This window comes from Gobius niger (assembly GCF_951799975.1).
Source record: "Gobius niger genome assembly, chromosome: 2".
NCBI lineage: Eukaryota > Metazoa > Chordata > Actinopteri > Gobiiformes > Gobiidae > Gobius > Gobius niger.
This window is the reverse complement of record NC_136853.1, coordinates 27,531,194-27,548,186: the sequence shown is the minus strand read 5'-3', so window position 1 is coordinate 27,548,186 and position 16,993 is coordinate 27,531,194. Positions and strand designations below refer to the sequence as shown.

Here is a 16,993-nt window from a genome sequence, read left to right as displayed (position 1 = left end):
GCATGAGTTACTTAGTACTGCTTTAAGACTAGTTTTTATTTCTTTCCCCATACCTTCGGTTTGGCCCAAACACAAAAGAAAGGTTTGTAAAAAATCATTTTATTGAACATACTCTATATACAAAATTCAAATAGAAAAAAATAAATGGAGAAGTAAAAAATAAATAACATCAGTTGCCCATCACGACACCAAGATAAATACAGAAACAATGGATTGTGACATGTTTTACTCTTCACATTTTGAAATTAAAATAAAATAAGAAATAAATAACTTTCCAGAACAAGAACAACAGTGACTATACATTTTCATTATTGTTTCATTTAAATGCATATTGCTGTTGTCCTGTTGAGAACCTTTACAAAAAAAGTAGTCTCACAAAAGTCACAAATTTGGCTTTGTTTCTCGGTAAAAATAAGCAATAGATTAGCTTGAATTACTGTACAAAAACGTATCTACAAATGTATTTCTCACATCGCTCGCCAGATGTGTCACCTCATGAGGCAAAGTAGGAGCTGTGCATTGAGTACAGGTGGTCTATAGGGTTTCCAGTCTGACCCTGCACGGTCACGTCGGGGGTGGTCATCAAAGAGTCGCTCAAACTCGTTAGAGACGTGTCACTGTCAAAGTCGTGGAACATGGCGTCGCAGCCTGAGGACGGAGAGGACAGACGAGTTTAACAAAAATGATAACACAGGCAATATCATTTAGTTTAGAATCAAATGGATTACCAACTTTACTGCTAACCTCTTAAAGGAACAGGCCACCGTTTTTCGATATGTTCTTACCTGAGCTTAGACAAGTTGATTCATACCTGTCTGGTCTTTGTGCCTGTGGAAGAGCTTGGTCGCTTCTAACTTCATCCTGTTTGGAGCTATAGGAATATACTGGGAGAGGCCAATTGCTGACAACATCTTTTGTCGTTTTGCGTGACTGAGGGGACGCACATAGACCAGACAGGTACACATCAACTCGTCTAAGATCAGGTAAGAACATATCTCGGTATGTAAAAATGGTGGCCTGTTCCTTTAACCCCCACCTGAACCTTTTCTCCAGTTTGGCATTGCCCAAGTCTAAAAGCTTCTTGAACGAAGGCAACAAAAACGAGGATGAAAATACAACAAAAAAGTGACAAAAAAAGCGACAAAAGAACGACAAAAACACAATAAACAAGTGACAAAAACATGATAAAAAATGGATGAAAAACCCCAAAAAACAGCCACAAAAGAGCAACGGAAAAGTGACAAAAACATGATGAAACCACGATAAAAAGAGTCAAAAAGCAAGGAAACAAAGAAGAAATATAAAAAGACAAAAACAAGAAGAAAATAAAAGAGACAGAGTTTTGTAGGTCTTCGCTTTCAAATGAGGCGTTACTCTGGCCTCCAGTCCAGAAGCTTCTTTAGATTTGGGTGAAGCTGAACTGCAGAAAATGCACTCGGTTAAGGCGTGGAGGGGGGGGGGCGGGGGGTAAGAGGTTCTAAAGGGTCTATTGTGAGGCTTGTTCAGCTGAGTTAGAGTTTGAGTTGTGTGTAAAATTGACCGTATGGGTGCATGTGGTCCCCGGGCATCTGCGGAGGGGTCAGTCCCTGCTGATACTCGCTGCTGTAGCTGCTGTGGTCCAGGCCCAGCACATGCGCTCCTCGGGAGAACGATGAGAGCAGACTCTCCATGCAGCCAGACATCACCTCTGCAACAGTTATCAGAACCCAGGTAGAAATGTCAATGCATTAAAATATCAACACGACTCATTGGTTTGTAAATGTAACGCTTTAGGGCAAGCAGATTCGGCCATGGAGCCAGAGTGTGATCATACAATTAAAATAGAAGATAAAATAAGAATGCTTAGAGACTTCCTGTATTAGAAATCTTGTCCAACAGTGCGTTTAACCAAAGCAGCCTTGTAAGTTTGGGTTAGCAGCCGCAGCCTCCCTATAATAAAAGCCCACTGCTATGCCAATATTGACATGCTGGGAATCCCAGAACAGATAAAGGCAGTGCTTGCCAAAGTGCTGAGCCACTTATCTAAACTGACTGCTCACATCCACAGTGAGACCACGGTGGCAAGAAGCCGTGGCTGACACTTCACATCAGAAGAAGAGGAAACAAAAATGTGACCCTTAAATTTACATACTCACTTTACTCTATTGTTTTCATAATTACAGTAACATTTCAAGCTGTGCAATAAATGATTTGTACCTGCAAAATAAAATCTATGTTTAGAATCCAAAGGCATCGAACAAAAGCAGCAAACTCCTGACCTGGTCCGAGCGTCTGCGTGTTGTGCTGCTCCTGTTGCTGCTGTTGTCTTCGTGCTAACTTCTTCATCTGAAATAAATCGCAGAGTCAACACACCCACAAACAGGATACTGGCACTGGCTCTTTTATCTGATTTTGGGGGGCGACAAGTAATCGTGACAATGTTTACGAATCAAGGAGGGAAATCCAGGCGCTGACCTTGGCTCTCTGGTTTTGAAACCAGACTTGTACGACTCGGACGCTGAGACCAGTCTCTGCTGCCAGTGTCTCTCTCACCTGTGCACAGGGACGTGTTCAAAACTCAAACACAGCATCGCTCAGTAGTCACAATCGTCTTTTTGTGACATTTCAGATTATATTTCATTGTTTGAACCACAACTACAATGTAAATGTACTCGTAGGTACATGTAGGCCTGTCACGATAACAAATTTTATATATTGAGGCAGGAAAGTATCACGATAAATGATATTATTGACTCTAACGATACTAGATGCTGTCAACTCTCAGGCATAAAAATGACAGTAAACCTAAAAGTACATTATCATATCCTAAAATACCCCACAAGCTGCAATAAACATGAAATATAACGTGCCTCAGTTTGCTTCCGTTAGAAATCAAAGTGTTACAAAGAAAAAATTGGGAGAAATGCTAATAAATGTACAGATGATAAATATCGAGCCCAAAAATATATTGTTTATTTGTTATTTATTGAACGATAAGTCGATATAGTAATTATCGTGACAGCCCAGATTTCTATTTGAATGTTGGAATAACCTTTCGACAGGGTTTGGAGGAAACCTCAAAGGAAGCCTTGAAGGCCCTCCTCTGCTGAGTGGTGAGGATAGTGCGTGGTCTTTTCGGTCGCCGTGGATCCTTGTCATCAGTGCATTTCCCCATATCTTCAGAACATTTAACATCTGACTTCACGTCCTCCTCACCCTCACTCTTATCTGCCGTGTGAGTAAAGAACATGTTGACAGTAAAACGTTAGAGTGATGGGCAGAACTGCCTCTGTCGCCGTGGCCTTGCCTGAGTCCGAGTTGACGGGGCTGGTCGTGCTGACGTCCCTCTCGTAGTGGCATTTACAGAGCAACTGTGCGCCTTTCAGCACAAACTGGTCTCCTTTACACAGCTGCCGCTCACAGACGCAGCAGCAGAAGCAGCTCAGGTGGTAAACTCTGTCCAGAGCTCGCATCACCAGCTCCGAGGGAGAGACATGCTCCAGGCAACCACTGCATTTAGTCCGCACCAGCCTGAAGAGAAGGCACACACATCGTAGTCATTATGGTGCTCACATGCAGGTGCTATTGTTTGTGTGTTTTCAGGAATAAAGGGGTTCTTTGAAAAGCTCTATCCACGCACGTTTGTGACTGGATAACCGTGAAGAGGACATGAGATAAGAACAAATGATGTGAGCATCTGAAAAAGTGGCTCAATGAAAACTCTGAAAGAATAGAGCAAAAGACGAAGGAAAGTCAGCCCAATGAGTTTGCTGGGCTTGATCCTGCTTGCGAGAATTCATAAAAAACAAAAAAAGAAGTTCATGTCTGCAGATGAAAAATGAAAATGAAAAAAAATTTATAAGAGGAATTAGCAGAAATGTTGGCAACGAGGCAGTAAAAATAGAGATACAATGTTTTAGAAAAGTCAATAGAAATAAAACCTTTATCTTCAATACGGATCCCCTTATTACCGCAGCTAAATCTATTCTGGGCTCCACATAAAACATGGCAATCAATTTCATTTTTCTTCATGGAGCATTTAACATTGTCGCTGGTCTAATGTGTTGGTTCTGAATCTAAACTTCCAATTTGTTGCTGAGTTGCTGTTGTCCCGTCGTCTTCCAAGGCTCAAACTATCCCCCCCTGTTTTTCTCCCACACTTCGGCCATTCTTTAGCTCTGTATGTGTGTGAATGTTTGCTCTAAAGTCCTGTACCCAGGCGGGGACCACCACATCTCTGGAGGAGCCTCCTTGACCCCCTGGCCGGCCGCCCTGTCCCTCTGAGTGCTCCGGCGGATTAACAGTGCTGTAGAGGCGGAGGATTAGAGAGGATGAAGCCGTGAAAACAGTCTGTGTGTGTTCCTTCACTCCGCGCTTGTTTGTTCGGCCTCCTCTGGGACGGCGCTGACCTAAAGGAGGAGGCTGGGGGCTGAGGAGGGGGGTAAAGGCTTTGGGTGGCAGCTTGTTGGAGTTTTAATTAGCAGGAATAATCAACAGATTATTGTGAAGGAGGCACAAGAAAATAAAAGCTGGATCGAGGGAGAAGGGCTGCGCTGTTTGCTTAGCCAAAGCTCAAGAAGTCAGTGCGGGACTCGGTTTGTGGACTGGGCGGTGCAGATCAATCAGATCAAGGCCTTTATAGACCTGCGAGACTTCATCAGTGAATGAGAGCGATCCATTAGTCTTTGGATGTGTGTTTTAAAGTTTGAAAATGTGCTATTACCTGAAATAGTTTTGATAGTTTCAAATGCAGCTGCTTTGTAAACATTCTTGTCTTCAAAGGCTAATGTTATTAATCTACTTATTTGGTCTTGTGTAGAAAGAAGAGCCTTAAAAAACGTGTCAAATAAAGAAAAATGGAATGTGTTTGCAGACTTCAGTGTGGTAAAATTGCAGTGAACTGGCAGCGTTTGGCAGATGAGGCACTATCACATCTTGGCTGTGGAAATACCTTGGACACAAACCAGAACAAAGTCTGAAGTCGTGTTTCCCACAGAGAAAGTGAAAGTCTCTCCGGGAGGCCGTCGCAAGATCGTTTCTCGGGTCAAATGTGAGTCATTTGTGAGTTTAGGGAACCAATCGGCTGGGTCTGAAGCCAAAAATTTGAATCACGTGGATGATGTTAAAGGGCACAAGCGTAAAGGGTCAGAAGTGGGTTATTGCGCCGGTCCCAAGTCTGGATAAATGTGTAAAAGGAAGGACGTCTGTTATGTGAACTACTTACACAAGTCAAATATGTAGGTGCACCGACGACAACTCGCGAAAACAATCGAATTTGAATGTCCTCGCAACCCTCATTCTCATCGTCGCACTCAAATACAGTACGCCTAATTATGCAAGTTTTTTGGCCCGCTGACAAACAGAAAGCTACCAGGCATAGACCCAAAGCATATATGAGAAAGACAAGAGTGTGGTTCCTATGACAACAACCCAAGAAGAACAACACTGAAAAGGCAGAGCTGTAACTAACTTTGATTTATTCCGCAGGCCTCCTTTATTTCCACCAGCTACTTTTTCTTACTCCTGAGTACAATTACGTTACTCCATCTTCAGTAAATCTTTTGCCCGCTCTTCCGAACTTTTACTATATGTTTATAACTTACAATCTACAAATAAAAGTCTGTCTCCTATCACCAACCAGGTCTAACTTGTCATACATTACTGATACAGGCTTGATTTCTTAAGAAGTAAATAGTAAATATTTTTAGCAGAAATCCTAAGCAATAACACAGCTTATGATCAGGAACTGTCTTCACTCGCTCACACTTTCTGGAACTTTCCTAACATACGTTTACTGGAACATAACAATTTACTGGACTAAAATGTTTTAATGGATGTCTGATGTTTGTGGAACTGCTAATCTTACGAACAAGCAGAAAACAGTTGTCAAATTTGTTTTAGTGCTATCTAGAAGACTGATCCTATTAAATTGGAATAAAAAAAAAAATCCTCCAACCTATATTCATTTGTTACATGATGGAATGAAACATGTTCAATTGGAAACAATACAATTTGAACTAAAAGGGAAGGTGGATGATGAAGTTTTGAAGCTGGGACAGAATTAAAGGAAGTTACTTGGTTGTTTCAGCTCAAATAAATGATACAAATCTAAAATGAAGAGTTTATGGAATAAATTAATATTATTGCTCTGTGTTCTGGTTCTGGATTCTATTTTAGTAAAGGTGTCAGAAAAAAGTATCAGTATCGTAAACCAAGTATCGTCAAAGTACCAGAATCGAAATATATGTCTCTGTATTCTCCTGAAACTTTCACGTTTATGAAATAAATGATTACTTTTTTGCATAAATCACAGTTGGCAAACATGGCTTCATAGAAAAAGATGTAACCAAATATATCCAGTACAGTTCACAGCTGAATAACACATGGTGAGTTTTTCTTATTGGATTTTCCACAGCGTGTTGTTTTTCACGACTAGACTCGGGACCAGCACAAAGGCTACACCAGAAAACTAAACGTTTTCCCACTTTATGTAAGTACAAACCCATACAATTTATCCTATGTTAGCGTTTCACATCTGCAGAGATGCATATTACCCTCCAACCTAATCCCGGGACCTGACTGTACTTCAGCGAATATGACTTAAAGCATTATTCTAATGCCATAGTTTCAAAGCCAGTAAAAGTAACAGACTGAGCAAAAGTAACAGACTGAGCAAAAGTAACAGACTGAGCAAAAGTAACAGACTGAGCAAAAGTAACAGACTGAGCAAAAGTAACAGCCTGAGTAAAAGTAACAGACTGAGAAACCTCTAAGGTTCACTGCAGATTTGAGAGTTTTTCTTGAATTGACATTGATGAGAGAGCGAGTGGCAAGGCACACTTTATTTCCCCTGTGGCTGTCCCATCATCACACACACACGCACGCACGCACGCACACACACACACACACACACACACACACACGCACGCACGCACGCACGCACGCACACGCACGCACGCACGCACACATGAACACACATTTGGCGTCAAATGACCGCCGACTCTGGCCCCAAAAGGGTCATTAAACTGGGGAGACTGTCATTATTTTTTTTTAATTGTATCTAAATCAATGAGCTGTGTGTCTTCACCAAATGAGTAAAGACTTGTGTTTCGGGAAGTTTCGGGAATGAATAAGCAAATTAAAAAATGCAAAATACTGAATGCATTACTATTATTGTTTGCATAAAAGCGTTTGGACACAGTTTGTGACACGCAATTGAACATGCTGCTTCATGACTCTCTTGTTTACTTTTCAATGACGTTGGTATATGTTTGTAGATCAAAGGACACGGCTGTCTACAGTCAGCAACAAAACATTTATTTTCTACGTTTATAACAATGAATCCGCCCGATCTGCAATTTTATATTTGGCATAAATAGACTACTAGTATGATGATGAACTCATTATTGCTTAATCTGATCCCCATCTCTACAGTGTTGATCTGGGAACTATTTTAGAGGATTTCTCAACATGTTTTGTTAAATGATGTTTTGGCCAAATGTGTTCCTGTAACTACTGACTTACGAACCAAGCACTGGAGCAGCTGCATCGCCAAGAGGAGCTAATCATTACCATAACCATATTAATCATATATGCAACTTTTTACATTGCTTCTCTATATTCTGCTATTCGTACTCTCTACCTATAGAAAGGCAGAACCTTTCCATGTCGTTGTTTTTTCACAAGTCATTTATCACACAACTTCTGCAGTTAAGTGTATATATAAAGATGTAAACACAGGACAACTGTCATCAAAGGAACCCTGCCTGCACCCCCATCAGCCCAGAGCTCTGTGCTGCAGGACGTGTGCCGTAAAGTCCCTCCATGTTTGTTAAACCATTAAAGACAAGCTCATTACTTATTGCTCCACATTCAATACAGTGAGATAAAAGTGCATCTAAAAAAGGTTCATGCAAATTCACTAGTTCTACCTCACAATGGTAAAGAAGTTAGAACATAAAAGATATTTGTGTTTTTGCCTTTATCTGCAAACTGCATATGTAGTTTCTGTGTTCCACATTGTTTTACTGAACACTTTTGTACATCTTTGCTGTGTTTTTGTGGAGTTCAGTGGATTTTAACTGCCGGGAGTCCGTATTGGCCATGAAGGACCCAGCTTACCCAGATAGCTTATGAGCTTCTGAAACACTGAAGTGGCACCAAGAGCCCCCACACGTGCAGCACAGTGGAGGCGTCACAAGAGGTGCTACAGAAAACAACAAAAGGAGAGCAGAGGGAGCTGCGCAGCAGGAAGAGGAAGGAGGATGAGCTGACCAGTGCAGGACACCACGCTCTGAAACAGGGACAAAACCAGGAGCCAGATTTCGTCTTGGTGCTCCAGGTTTCCCCTACCCTCAAAAACATGCTGGTTGGCCCAAAATGGCGGCGCTTAGGACTTAACCAACACCTGGATGCAATTTTGTTGTACAATTGAACAATGACAAATAAAACACTAACTTACTTGTGAGCAACAAAGCAGTTTAAATGATGTTCACTGAATGAAAAGGCACAGTATTTATTGGTCTGGTAGTTGGCACTGAGTGTACAAGCTTTATTCTCCCAACTGTCAAAAACATGCAGCTTTAAAAATAGGCATATTTGTTTGCTAAGCATATTTAAATAGTCTTAAATGATCTCCCCAAGCTACTTTAAATCACAGTGGTACCAAATGGCAGAACGAGGTAACTGTTTGTATCTGTAGCACGTGACTTTATCAAATCTGCGCTCCACTTATCATTCATACACCGCAAAATACAACTAATAATGGAGATCAATAAATCCCCTTTTATGTGGACCATATAATAAATATAGAGTAGCGCCATATTTTAATTTTTGTCCAGAATTGTTCAGTTGTTTAGATTCAGTTCTTAATCATTCCTATATGGGATAAGTGACACATGCAAGTTAATTACTTTCACAATTATTTTCTTTTTTAGCTTTGTCTACTAAGTTTATAACAAACCCAGCCCTATTTGGTCTCAGGTCCTCAAAACCTGTACTGTAGTCTGTGTTCAGATGCTGAGATCATACACACACAAAGCTTTGGGACATGGTCTGATATTAAACACTATACAGAAAGGAGGTGCTACATCGCATATAAAAAGGGAGCATCTATTGAACAGGCGAGTTATTATCTACTTCCTGTTTGTGTTGCCTATTTATTTGATGTGCTTTATATATTAGTGTTTCGTCCACCACTGAGTGACCAGGACTGGACTGGCAGAAAAAAATCGTCCCGGGACTTTTGGGCCCAGACCAGTATAACATCGAGCGGCACTGAAAGTTCCACTTCCCAGTGCTAGCTTCGTGTGTGAAATGCGTTTAAACTTTTTATGACATAATTTCACATAATTTAGGCCTAAACCTAACCTTATGGTACTTTGATTACAGAATAGAAAAACCCTATACCGTGCCGGGATGGCAGAAATTTGATAAAAATAAAATACATAATACATTAAAGTACATTATAAAATCAGTTCATTTCATTGCAGACGCCGCAGCAGCAGATTCAGTGGAAAAGGAAAAAGGAACGGAACAGTGTACAGTAAAAACAGTTGTAAATGAAAAATGCAAGATCGTTCGAAAATGTGCTGATCGTTCTGCACATGCACAGCAACACCACTCAGTGCAACTCGACAAGCCGTGTGTTTCGACTGTACAACGATGTGGTGGAGTAAAGGCCTGTTCACTCAGCTGACTGGCCCAAAAGTACGTCAGCACATGAGCAAAACTCCCGGTGCTCAACTTCTCAATGTTGTACTCTGTTTTATTCGGTTGCTCTACTGTTTAATGTTTTTAATGTGTCCATTGTACAGTGTCCTTGGGTGTTCTGAAAGGTCCTTTTAAATAGAATGTAGTATTATTTTTATTATTATTATTATCATTATTATTATTATTATTATTATGGCCAGTCCAGCCCTGATTGTAACAGATAAAGCTAAGTGCCATTGGCAGTCTTTCAGTTTATGCCTAGTACTGTGCCCTTGCGCTAAAGATATTAATGTTTTCTGTGGTCGTCCAATTGTACCTAAGAATTCTACCTAAGGATTGGACGACCTAAGTCTATTGTGAATCTTGCTGTAACATAGTAACAAGTTCTCTGTGTTTTCCCTGTTCATACACAACACTGAATCACATCAGTCCCACAATTGCTCTCAAATGTCCTCTCCATATAATAAACAAAATGATCCTGTGCCGACATCCAAGGTTAAGATGAAACCTTTACTCTTTAGAGCACAAGGACACATGCATGTTTGATAAAGAGCCGCAGTCATTTGACAGACTGAAGGAGGCCATGTATGAGAGAACAGTTCCATCCCGTCCTCAAAAGGCACAAAACACTTGTCTGAGACAGACAAATGCAGAGGATGCCCCAAATGTGGTTTGGCACCATGTTCAAGTCCAGTTTTTTTTTTTTTTACAAGCTGAATGTGCTCACTCACTGCCTGCCCAAACTTCTGGTGAGCAGCACACTTTTTAGTTGAATATTTGTCTGTTCTATGGACATTCATTTGTTTGTTTGTTTATTGTCTTGGCAGTGTTTGTCGTCTGTACAAATTCCACAAAAACTATTTAAAGTTTCAAATAAAAATTGTATGGGCTGCCTAGCTTCCATCATTATTTTAAACTTTAAAGTCTATGAGCAAAATGAAAGTGGATTTTACTTTCCAGATGAGTGGGACTGTCAGATGTGTGCTCTGATTGGTCGAGCCTAAAGAGTCCAAAGGAAAGTCTGACTGTCTATACATATTATGTCATACTTGACCAATATCAAAAGGCAGAAGGACCGTTACAATCCCATGCAGACGTGTGTGCAGTGAACCTCTCCACCCTCGCAGACTTCTCCATTAGAATCATGGACAGCTTGGAGCAGCCAGGTTTTGGATGAGCCCTGGGAGTCGACTGTCGCCTCAGCTCCCTAAATGCCAGCTCGAGTCCCAAGAGAGTCCCACTGCAGCGACTGAGCGATTAAGGCAGAGAATAGAGGAGAGAGACACTGGGCCAATTACAGACTGGCAAACATGTATCTGAGCGGAGAGCAGAGAGAGGACAGAGGAATCATCATCAGATTACACAGCGAATGCAAATATGGACATTTTTGCCAGTGTAAACTACATTTGGCTGTGTGGTGCTCAGGGGCGCCCGAGTCTGCCAAGGACAATCTGCCACCAAAAGAAACACACATTTATGACTGAGTGACTTTGAACTCGGTTAAATCTATGATTGGAAATACAAATCACTGTCGTTTCAAATAAAGCAAAAGGTGCCAGATCGCTAATGAAAATGGTCAAACTGGCAAAGGAAGAATTAGCAATGTCCTATTAGAAAGAATAATAACCGCCATTGGCAATTACATTAAGAATATTTAAAGGATACTCTGGCATATTTAGGGGAACAACAGGGCATAAGGTTTCACTGCACACTGATGATTTATTATACTCTCCAAGTTATTATGTCTGTTTAAAAAGATTTTGGATCAGGATGTAGAACCATTTTTTTTTTTTGATCAGCCGTTCAGCCCAACAATCTAATACCATATTTAGCTCCATTTCCTATTTCAACCAAATTTAAGTATCTAGGGATTCACTTTACACAAGGATTTTCTGGTCTTTTTAAACATAATTTCATGACAATGTACGAGCAAACAAAACAGAATTTGGACAAATGGGTCAATCTCCCAGTTTCTCTAGCGGGAAGAATTTTAATTTTTGTTTCAATGCATATCCTTGTTTTTATTACTAAAGCCTTTTTTACTAAACTGGACAGTTTCATTTCTCAATTCATTTGGAACAAAAAGATGCCTAGGATTAAGAAACCTTTTTTTTTTTATAAAGACCAAAAGAACTTGGTGGAATGGGATTGCCTCAATTCAGATTCTATTACTGGTCGTGTAATATCTGATCTGCAATATGGAGTCAATGTACAATTGTCTAATGTAAAGAGTTTTGTGTAAAGATCTTCTTCTTCTTCTGATCTCTGTCTTTCTGGTGTAATTCAAAGGGAGCTGACTGGGTTGAGATGGAGAGTCAGAGTTGTCCTACTACCGCGTTACAAGCATTGATTTATTCTTCCTTCAGGACAACGACTCCCAAAGTCAAAGGTCTTGAAGTCTCTTATACTGTAAATTAGAAAACATCTTTTGATCAGTTGCGTCAGAAATATCAAATCGCTAATGCAGATTTTTTTTTTTTTATATTTACAAATCCATAGTTTTGTTAAATCAATGTTCCCGTCTTTGCCTCCTCAGCCTCCCAGCTCAGACATGAATACTATACTTTTGAAAGACCTTCCATTGATCATCGAAAAGAAGCTTGGCAACAGGACATTGGAATAAACATCACTGCATTTCAATGGACTAAAGCTCAAGACAACGTGCACTCGTCTTCAGTCTGTGCTCGTCATGGGCTCCTCCGATTCAAAGTTCTGCTCAGGCTACACCTCTCCAAAGTACGGCTTTCCAAAATGTTCCATGAGGCGAACACAGTTTGTGACCGGCCAGGAACAGGCTTCACTGGCTCACACTTTCTGGAACTGTCCTAACATAACAGCTTACTGATGCTTGTGGGACACAGTTACACCCGGACCCGGTGCCTGCACTTTTTGGAGCACCCCTAGTTACGGATAATCTTAGCAACAAGCAGAAAACAGTCATCAAATTAGTTTCATTGTTATCTAGAAGACTGATATTATTTAAGTGGAATAAAAAAAAAATCCTCCAACCTATATTATTTTATTAAATGACGTAATGAAGTACGTTCAAAGGGAAAGTATATACGATTTTCATTCGATTCGATATGGGATCAGTTTCTGGGGTATTTTGAACCTAACCACAAAACAATTTCATCATGTTATTTATTGGGTAAAATTCTACGTGGTGTGGCTTTAATTTATTATTAGCATTATTATTGTTGTTGTTTAAAAAAAAAAATGATAATCTTGAATTAAAAGAATTTAAAAAAGGAAAAAAAGAAAGAATAATAACCTATGTGGATGTATTTGTTTGAGGTTTGAGGTCAGTTTTGTCCTCCTACAAGCCAACTGTGTATATTCTATGATACTATTGTTGCAAGTCGCCATTATTCCAGACCAAATAAAACTGTTATAACTGCTTTATTATCAAACCCCCTTGTTGAAGGCTGTTAGACTCATTTCAATTGGACAAGTTCAGTGCACAAGAGTCTAAACCTTGAAAAAAACAAGCTAGCACTTCACAAGTTTGTTGAGCAACGAATCAGATAAAATGTATAGTTGTGCCTTGTAAAACATGTAGTATTTTGCAGATTTGAGGCGGTCGGCTCAATAGGACAATTTATAGGTTTAAGTTGGAACATCTATAAAGTTATATTGTTGACCAAGCAGAGCACTGGCAACTTAATGTTCTACGACTATAGAGCGTGAAACAAAACATCACAAGCAAAGTCTGAGCAAAACACTTTAAAATAGGAGTGTCCACACCACAATGTCCCTCGACGCTATTGTTTTACTACATTTACACTCGGCTCCTTATTTTCCTATGGTCTTGTCAGCTGCAATAAAAAGAATGAATTTAACAAACTCTGTCTAGAGCCTAAAACGTGGAGGGCTGGACTGTGTGGCCCCACGCTGGGGCCGCGGCTCCTGGTTTGGCTTCACTCACCCTTTGATCCCGCAGCTCATTATGAATTCATTCCATAAACGCCTTCATGTACCGCGCTCTCAGAGCCGCACGCGACAATTGATTGTCTTTGAACGGTGCCTCAATGGCTCTTTACGTAACAAAAATGTCTAGCTACATTTAAAAACACGCTTCATTGGGCTGGAAAGTCATGTCTTTTTATTCCTAAAGACATAATATTTAATCATCCTGCCTCGTGTTTGAAGTCAGGATGGGGTCACGGGACTGTTTGCATCAATCACAGAGCTGAGTTGACTGCACATACTGTGGGGTAAGGACAACCTGCGGCTTCACTGTAACCCTATATGTGCAGTGGTCACCAAGCATGTTTTTGTAGCCCTGAGCATAAGTGTTGATCAGCTGCCATACCCAAACACCACAGCTCTCTAAGGGGTTCCTGCTGGCTCCACTGCTCTATCTGAATGTCCAGGCAGCACTCCTCGGAAGGTGAGGCGTATTTGCAGTCTGGACGTCCCACTGTGTCCAGGAGCAGACGGGCTCAAAGAGGTCTGACCAGTGATTGATACTCAGCTCCTTCAAGCCTCATAAAAACAAAGCTACAAAAACGGAACATAATTTCTATCACAATGACAGCTAAACGATAACAAAATATAACAAAGCAATGCTTTTACACAAAACGGACCTCGAGTTTTGGAATTGAAAACAATGTTCAATCATAATGTCCATAATGTCCGATCCATACAGCACTTTTATTTTGCATTGTTTACACTAATGTTACAACTGTTACTATGGTTACCCTTACCCGTACGATCTATTGGCACACTGTAAATTAATTTTATTCTTCTAATCCCATAAGGCAGTCACTCGAAGAGCACATTAGGACCACCTTCAAAAACATACGGGTTTGCAAAGCAGTCCCATTTAGGACAGTGTCTCTAAAGTGACTGATGTTCACCCCAAAACTGACAAAAGCACGGTGACGGTACACAACTGGGCTCACAACCCAAAGAGTGTGTTTAAATCAATAGTTATCAATAATAGAGAGTGAACCTGTGGGGAAAAACAAACTGCAGAGGCCTGAAATATTCTACTGCAAATGTGCCATGACTTTTTATTTGACCAAGCATTGTCCTCAATCAGATCTGACTCGGGGTGGGCTGACTCTGATCACTCTGGCACTGACACAATCTATGAAATATATATTTTAATGGGTCATTATTTGACTTTCAGCTTCCACGTGTCTTTCCCGTTATATTCCAGCACAACACAAAGCCAAATCTCTGAAAGGGACCTCGCAAATTAGCATAATGCACATGCAACAAGACCATATAGGACATACCTTTGGCTTTATCTGTACAACGTGTTCACACAAAACTTAAAACAAAAATTGTTAATGTCACTAATTTATTCACTTTACAACTAAAAAGCGGCTAGAAGGCGATAATTCCTGAGGCAAAGATTGACAAAGATTTTAAACAATTTATCCAGCATTTCCATTTGTGGGATATTATTTGATATTAATGTGTTATCTAAGTATTTCTGTGACAGAGACTATATACAAAAGGCCTATAGGTCCATAATGTGATCAAAAATATTCACGCAATAAACAATAAACGTGTTTTGTGAGGTGATGATGAGAGGATTTTTGCGCACACGTCATCCCGCCCTTTCAGGCGAGTTCATTTCTCAAACAATGAAACACCTTGGGTCTGTGTACAAGTGCGCTGCACTCACTGTTGGTAGTCGCTCTTGCAGTAGAGTTTGGTGTCCCGGAAGTAGCAGGTGGCGGTGAGCGGCTGCTGGCACGCGGCGCACTGTAGGCACCGCTCGTGCCAGAACGCGCCGTTGACGCGCATCAGGAAACGGTCCGAGATGAGACACGAGCAGCCGAGACACACGGCCTTTTGTGGAGAGCCCCCGTCTGTAAAACAGCAGAATGTGTCAATTATACTTATATGACACACCAATAGCATCACTGGACTCAGTGGATCAACACCGTAATAAAATAATTATGCTCTTGCCTCATTTATATTCGATGGTGAATTTTTTTTGGGCTTTTAAGAATTGTTAATTATGTCTTAAATACCTCGTTTATTGTTTTCATATAGGCTATAAAAATATAACATTTTGCCTTGTGATATATTTGCTTCTGAAGACACTAACAATATTCGTTTATTATTATTATTATTATTATTATTATTATTATTTTTATTTTTTAAATAAGCTATAGGTGTTTGTCCAATTCATACCAACAGAAGACGTGGGCTAATCCAAAGGTTTCAAAATGAACCGATTCGCGCAAAATGAGAAAGTCAAAAGCATGCATTATGTTCCGTTTATAAACTTTAAAATTAGATAAGCTACAAGTGTGGGCCATTTGAATTTCCCCATATATTTGCAGATGCATTTTTAAAATGTAAAGGGTCCTCCACTTTTTGTTGTTGACGTACCTGTCTTGATGCCTGGGGACCTGGTCTCGGTGCGCACACACTCCTCCACTTTAATGAAGTTGAGCATCTTGAATCGTAGAGCGCTGACCTCCACGCGCCCTTATGTGGTTTTATACACAGATATCTCTGGCAGCACCTAAAGGCTGCTGTGTAAGTGTCCTAAGTCGTAGCTACTGTGCAGCGAAGTGCGCAGTCTGTTTGCCGCACCAGGAGAGTCCCGGGCTCCACTGCGCGGCTACATCCAGAGGAGTCCGCGCGAGAGGAACGCGCTGTGCCATCGCACTGCCACCGTTTCTGTTTAGTGCAGGAGGGTAGGACCTCGCCCCTTTGATGTTCCCGCACTGTTATTGGCCTGTAGCGCGGTAGTCCCACCTCCTTCACTTCTTATGAGCCTATACCAGATTATGGTGAGATGGATATTTGGTTAATTATTTTTATCTCAGTGCAAAGTTGCCATTTAGGCCCATTTCAAAATCACCAAATAATAGACGCCCATAGCCTTTAGCTCCGTGTGCGGTTTATGAATTTTCCCTGGCATGTTAAATGAGTCGAAAAGTGAGAAATAAACCATATGTAATGTGAAATGAACAAGGAAGACCCCGGTGTTATCTAAGCTAGTTTCCAAAACAGAATATTGTACCACACTGAGCCCAGACACAAGAGGCCTGTTTAGCTATAGCAGGTGCAGCCGAGGCTACCATGAGAGAAATCCCAATCACCAAAATGAATAAATCAGGGGAGAGACAACACAAAGTAGGCCTACAGCTTGTTTGAAAAAAATAATGATTCACAACACAAAGACGCACGAAAGATCTCCTATTTTAATGTTCGGATGTTCCGCAAACATTTGGCTGCCGAATGCACTAGGCCTCAATAGTGTTTTAATCGCAGTTTGAGATCACATTATTGTAAACGAACAGAATGAGCGGGGACGATATCCGGAGTGCGA

At 40.7% G+C, this 16,993-nt stretch overlaps 1 protein-coding gene across 1 annotated transcript; it reads right to left on the bottom strand.

Moving 5' to 3' along the window:
- Positions 1 to 491: 491 nt before the first annotated feature.
- Positions 492 to 16,323, bottom strand: LOC306959838 (LIM homeobox transcription factor 1-beta.1-like). Its single transcript, XM_079552065.1, has 8 exons — positions 16,045 to 16,323; positions 15,329 to 15,515; positions 3,287 to 3,510; positions 3,032 to 3,207; positions 2,455 to 2,532; positions 2,259 to 2,325; positions 1,541 to 1,687; positions 492 to 648 (listed from the first exon to the last, which is right to left on the bottom strand). Exons 1-8 carry the CDS (start codon positions 16,109 to 16,111, stop codon positions 494 to 496), a joined length of 1,101 nt encoding a protein of 366 aa, XP_079408191.1. The 5' UTR covers positions 16,112 to 16,323; the 3' UTR covers positions 492 to 493.
- Between the last annotated feature and the right edge of the window lie 670 nt (positions 16,324 to 16,993).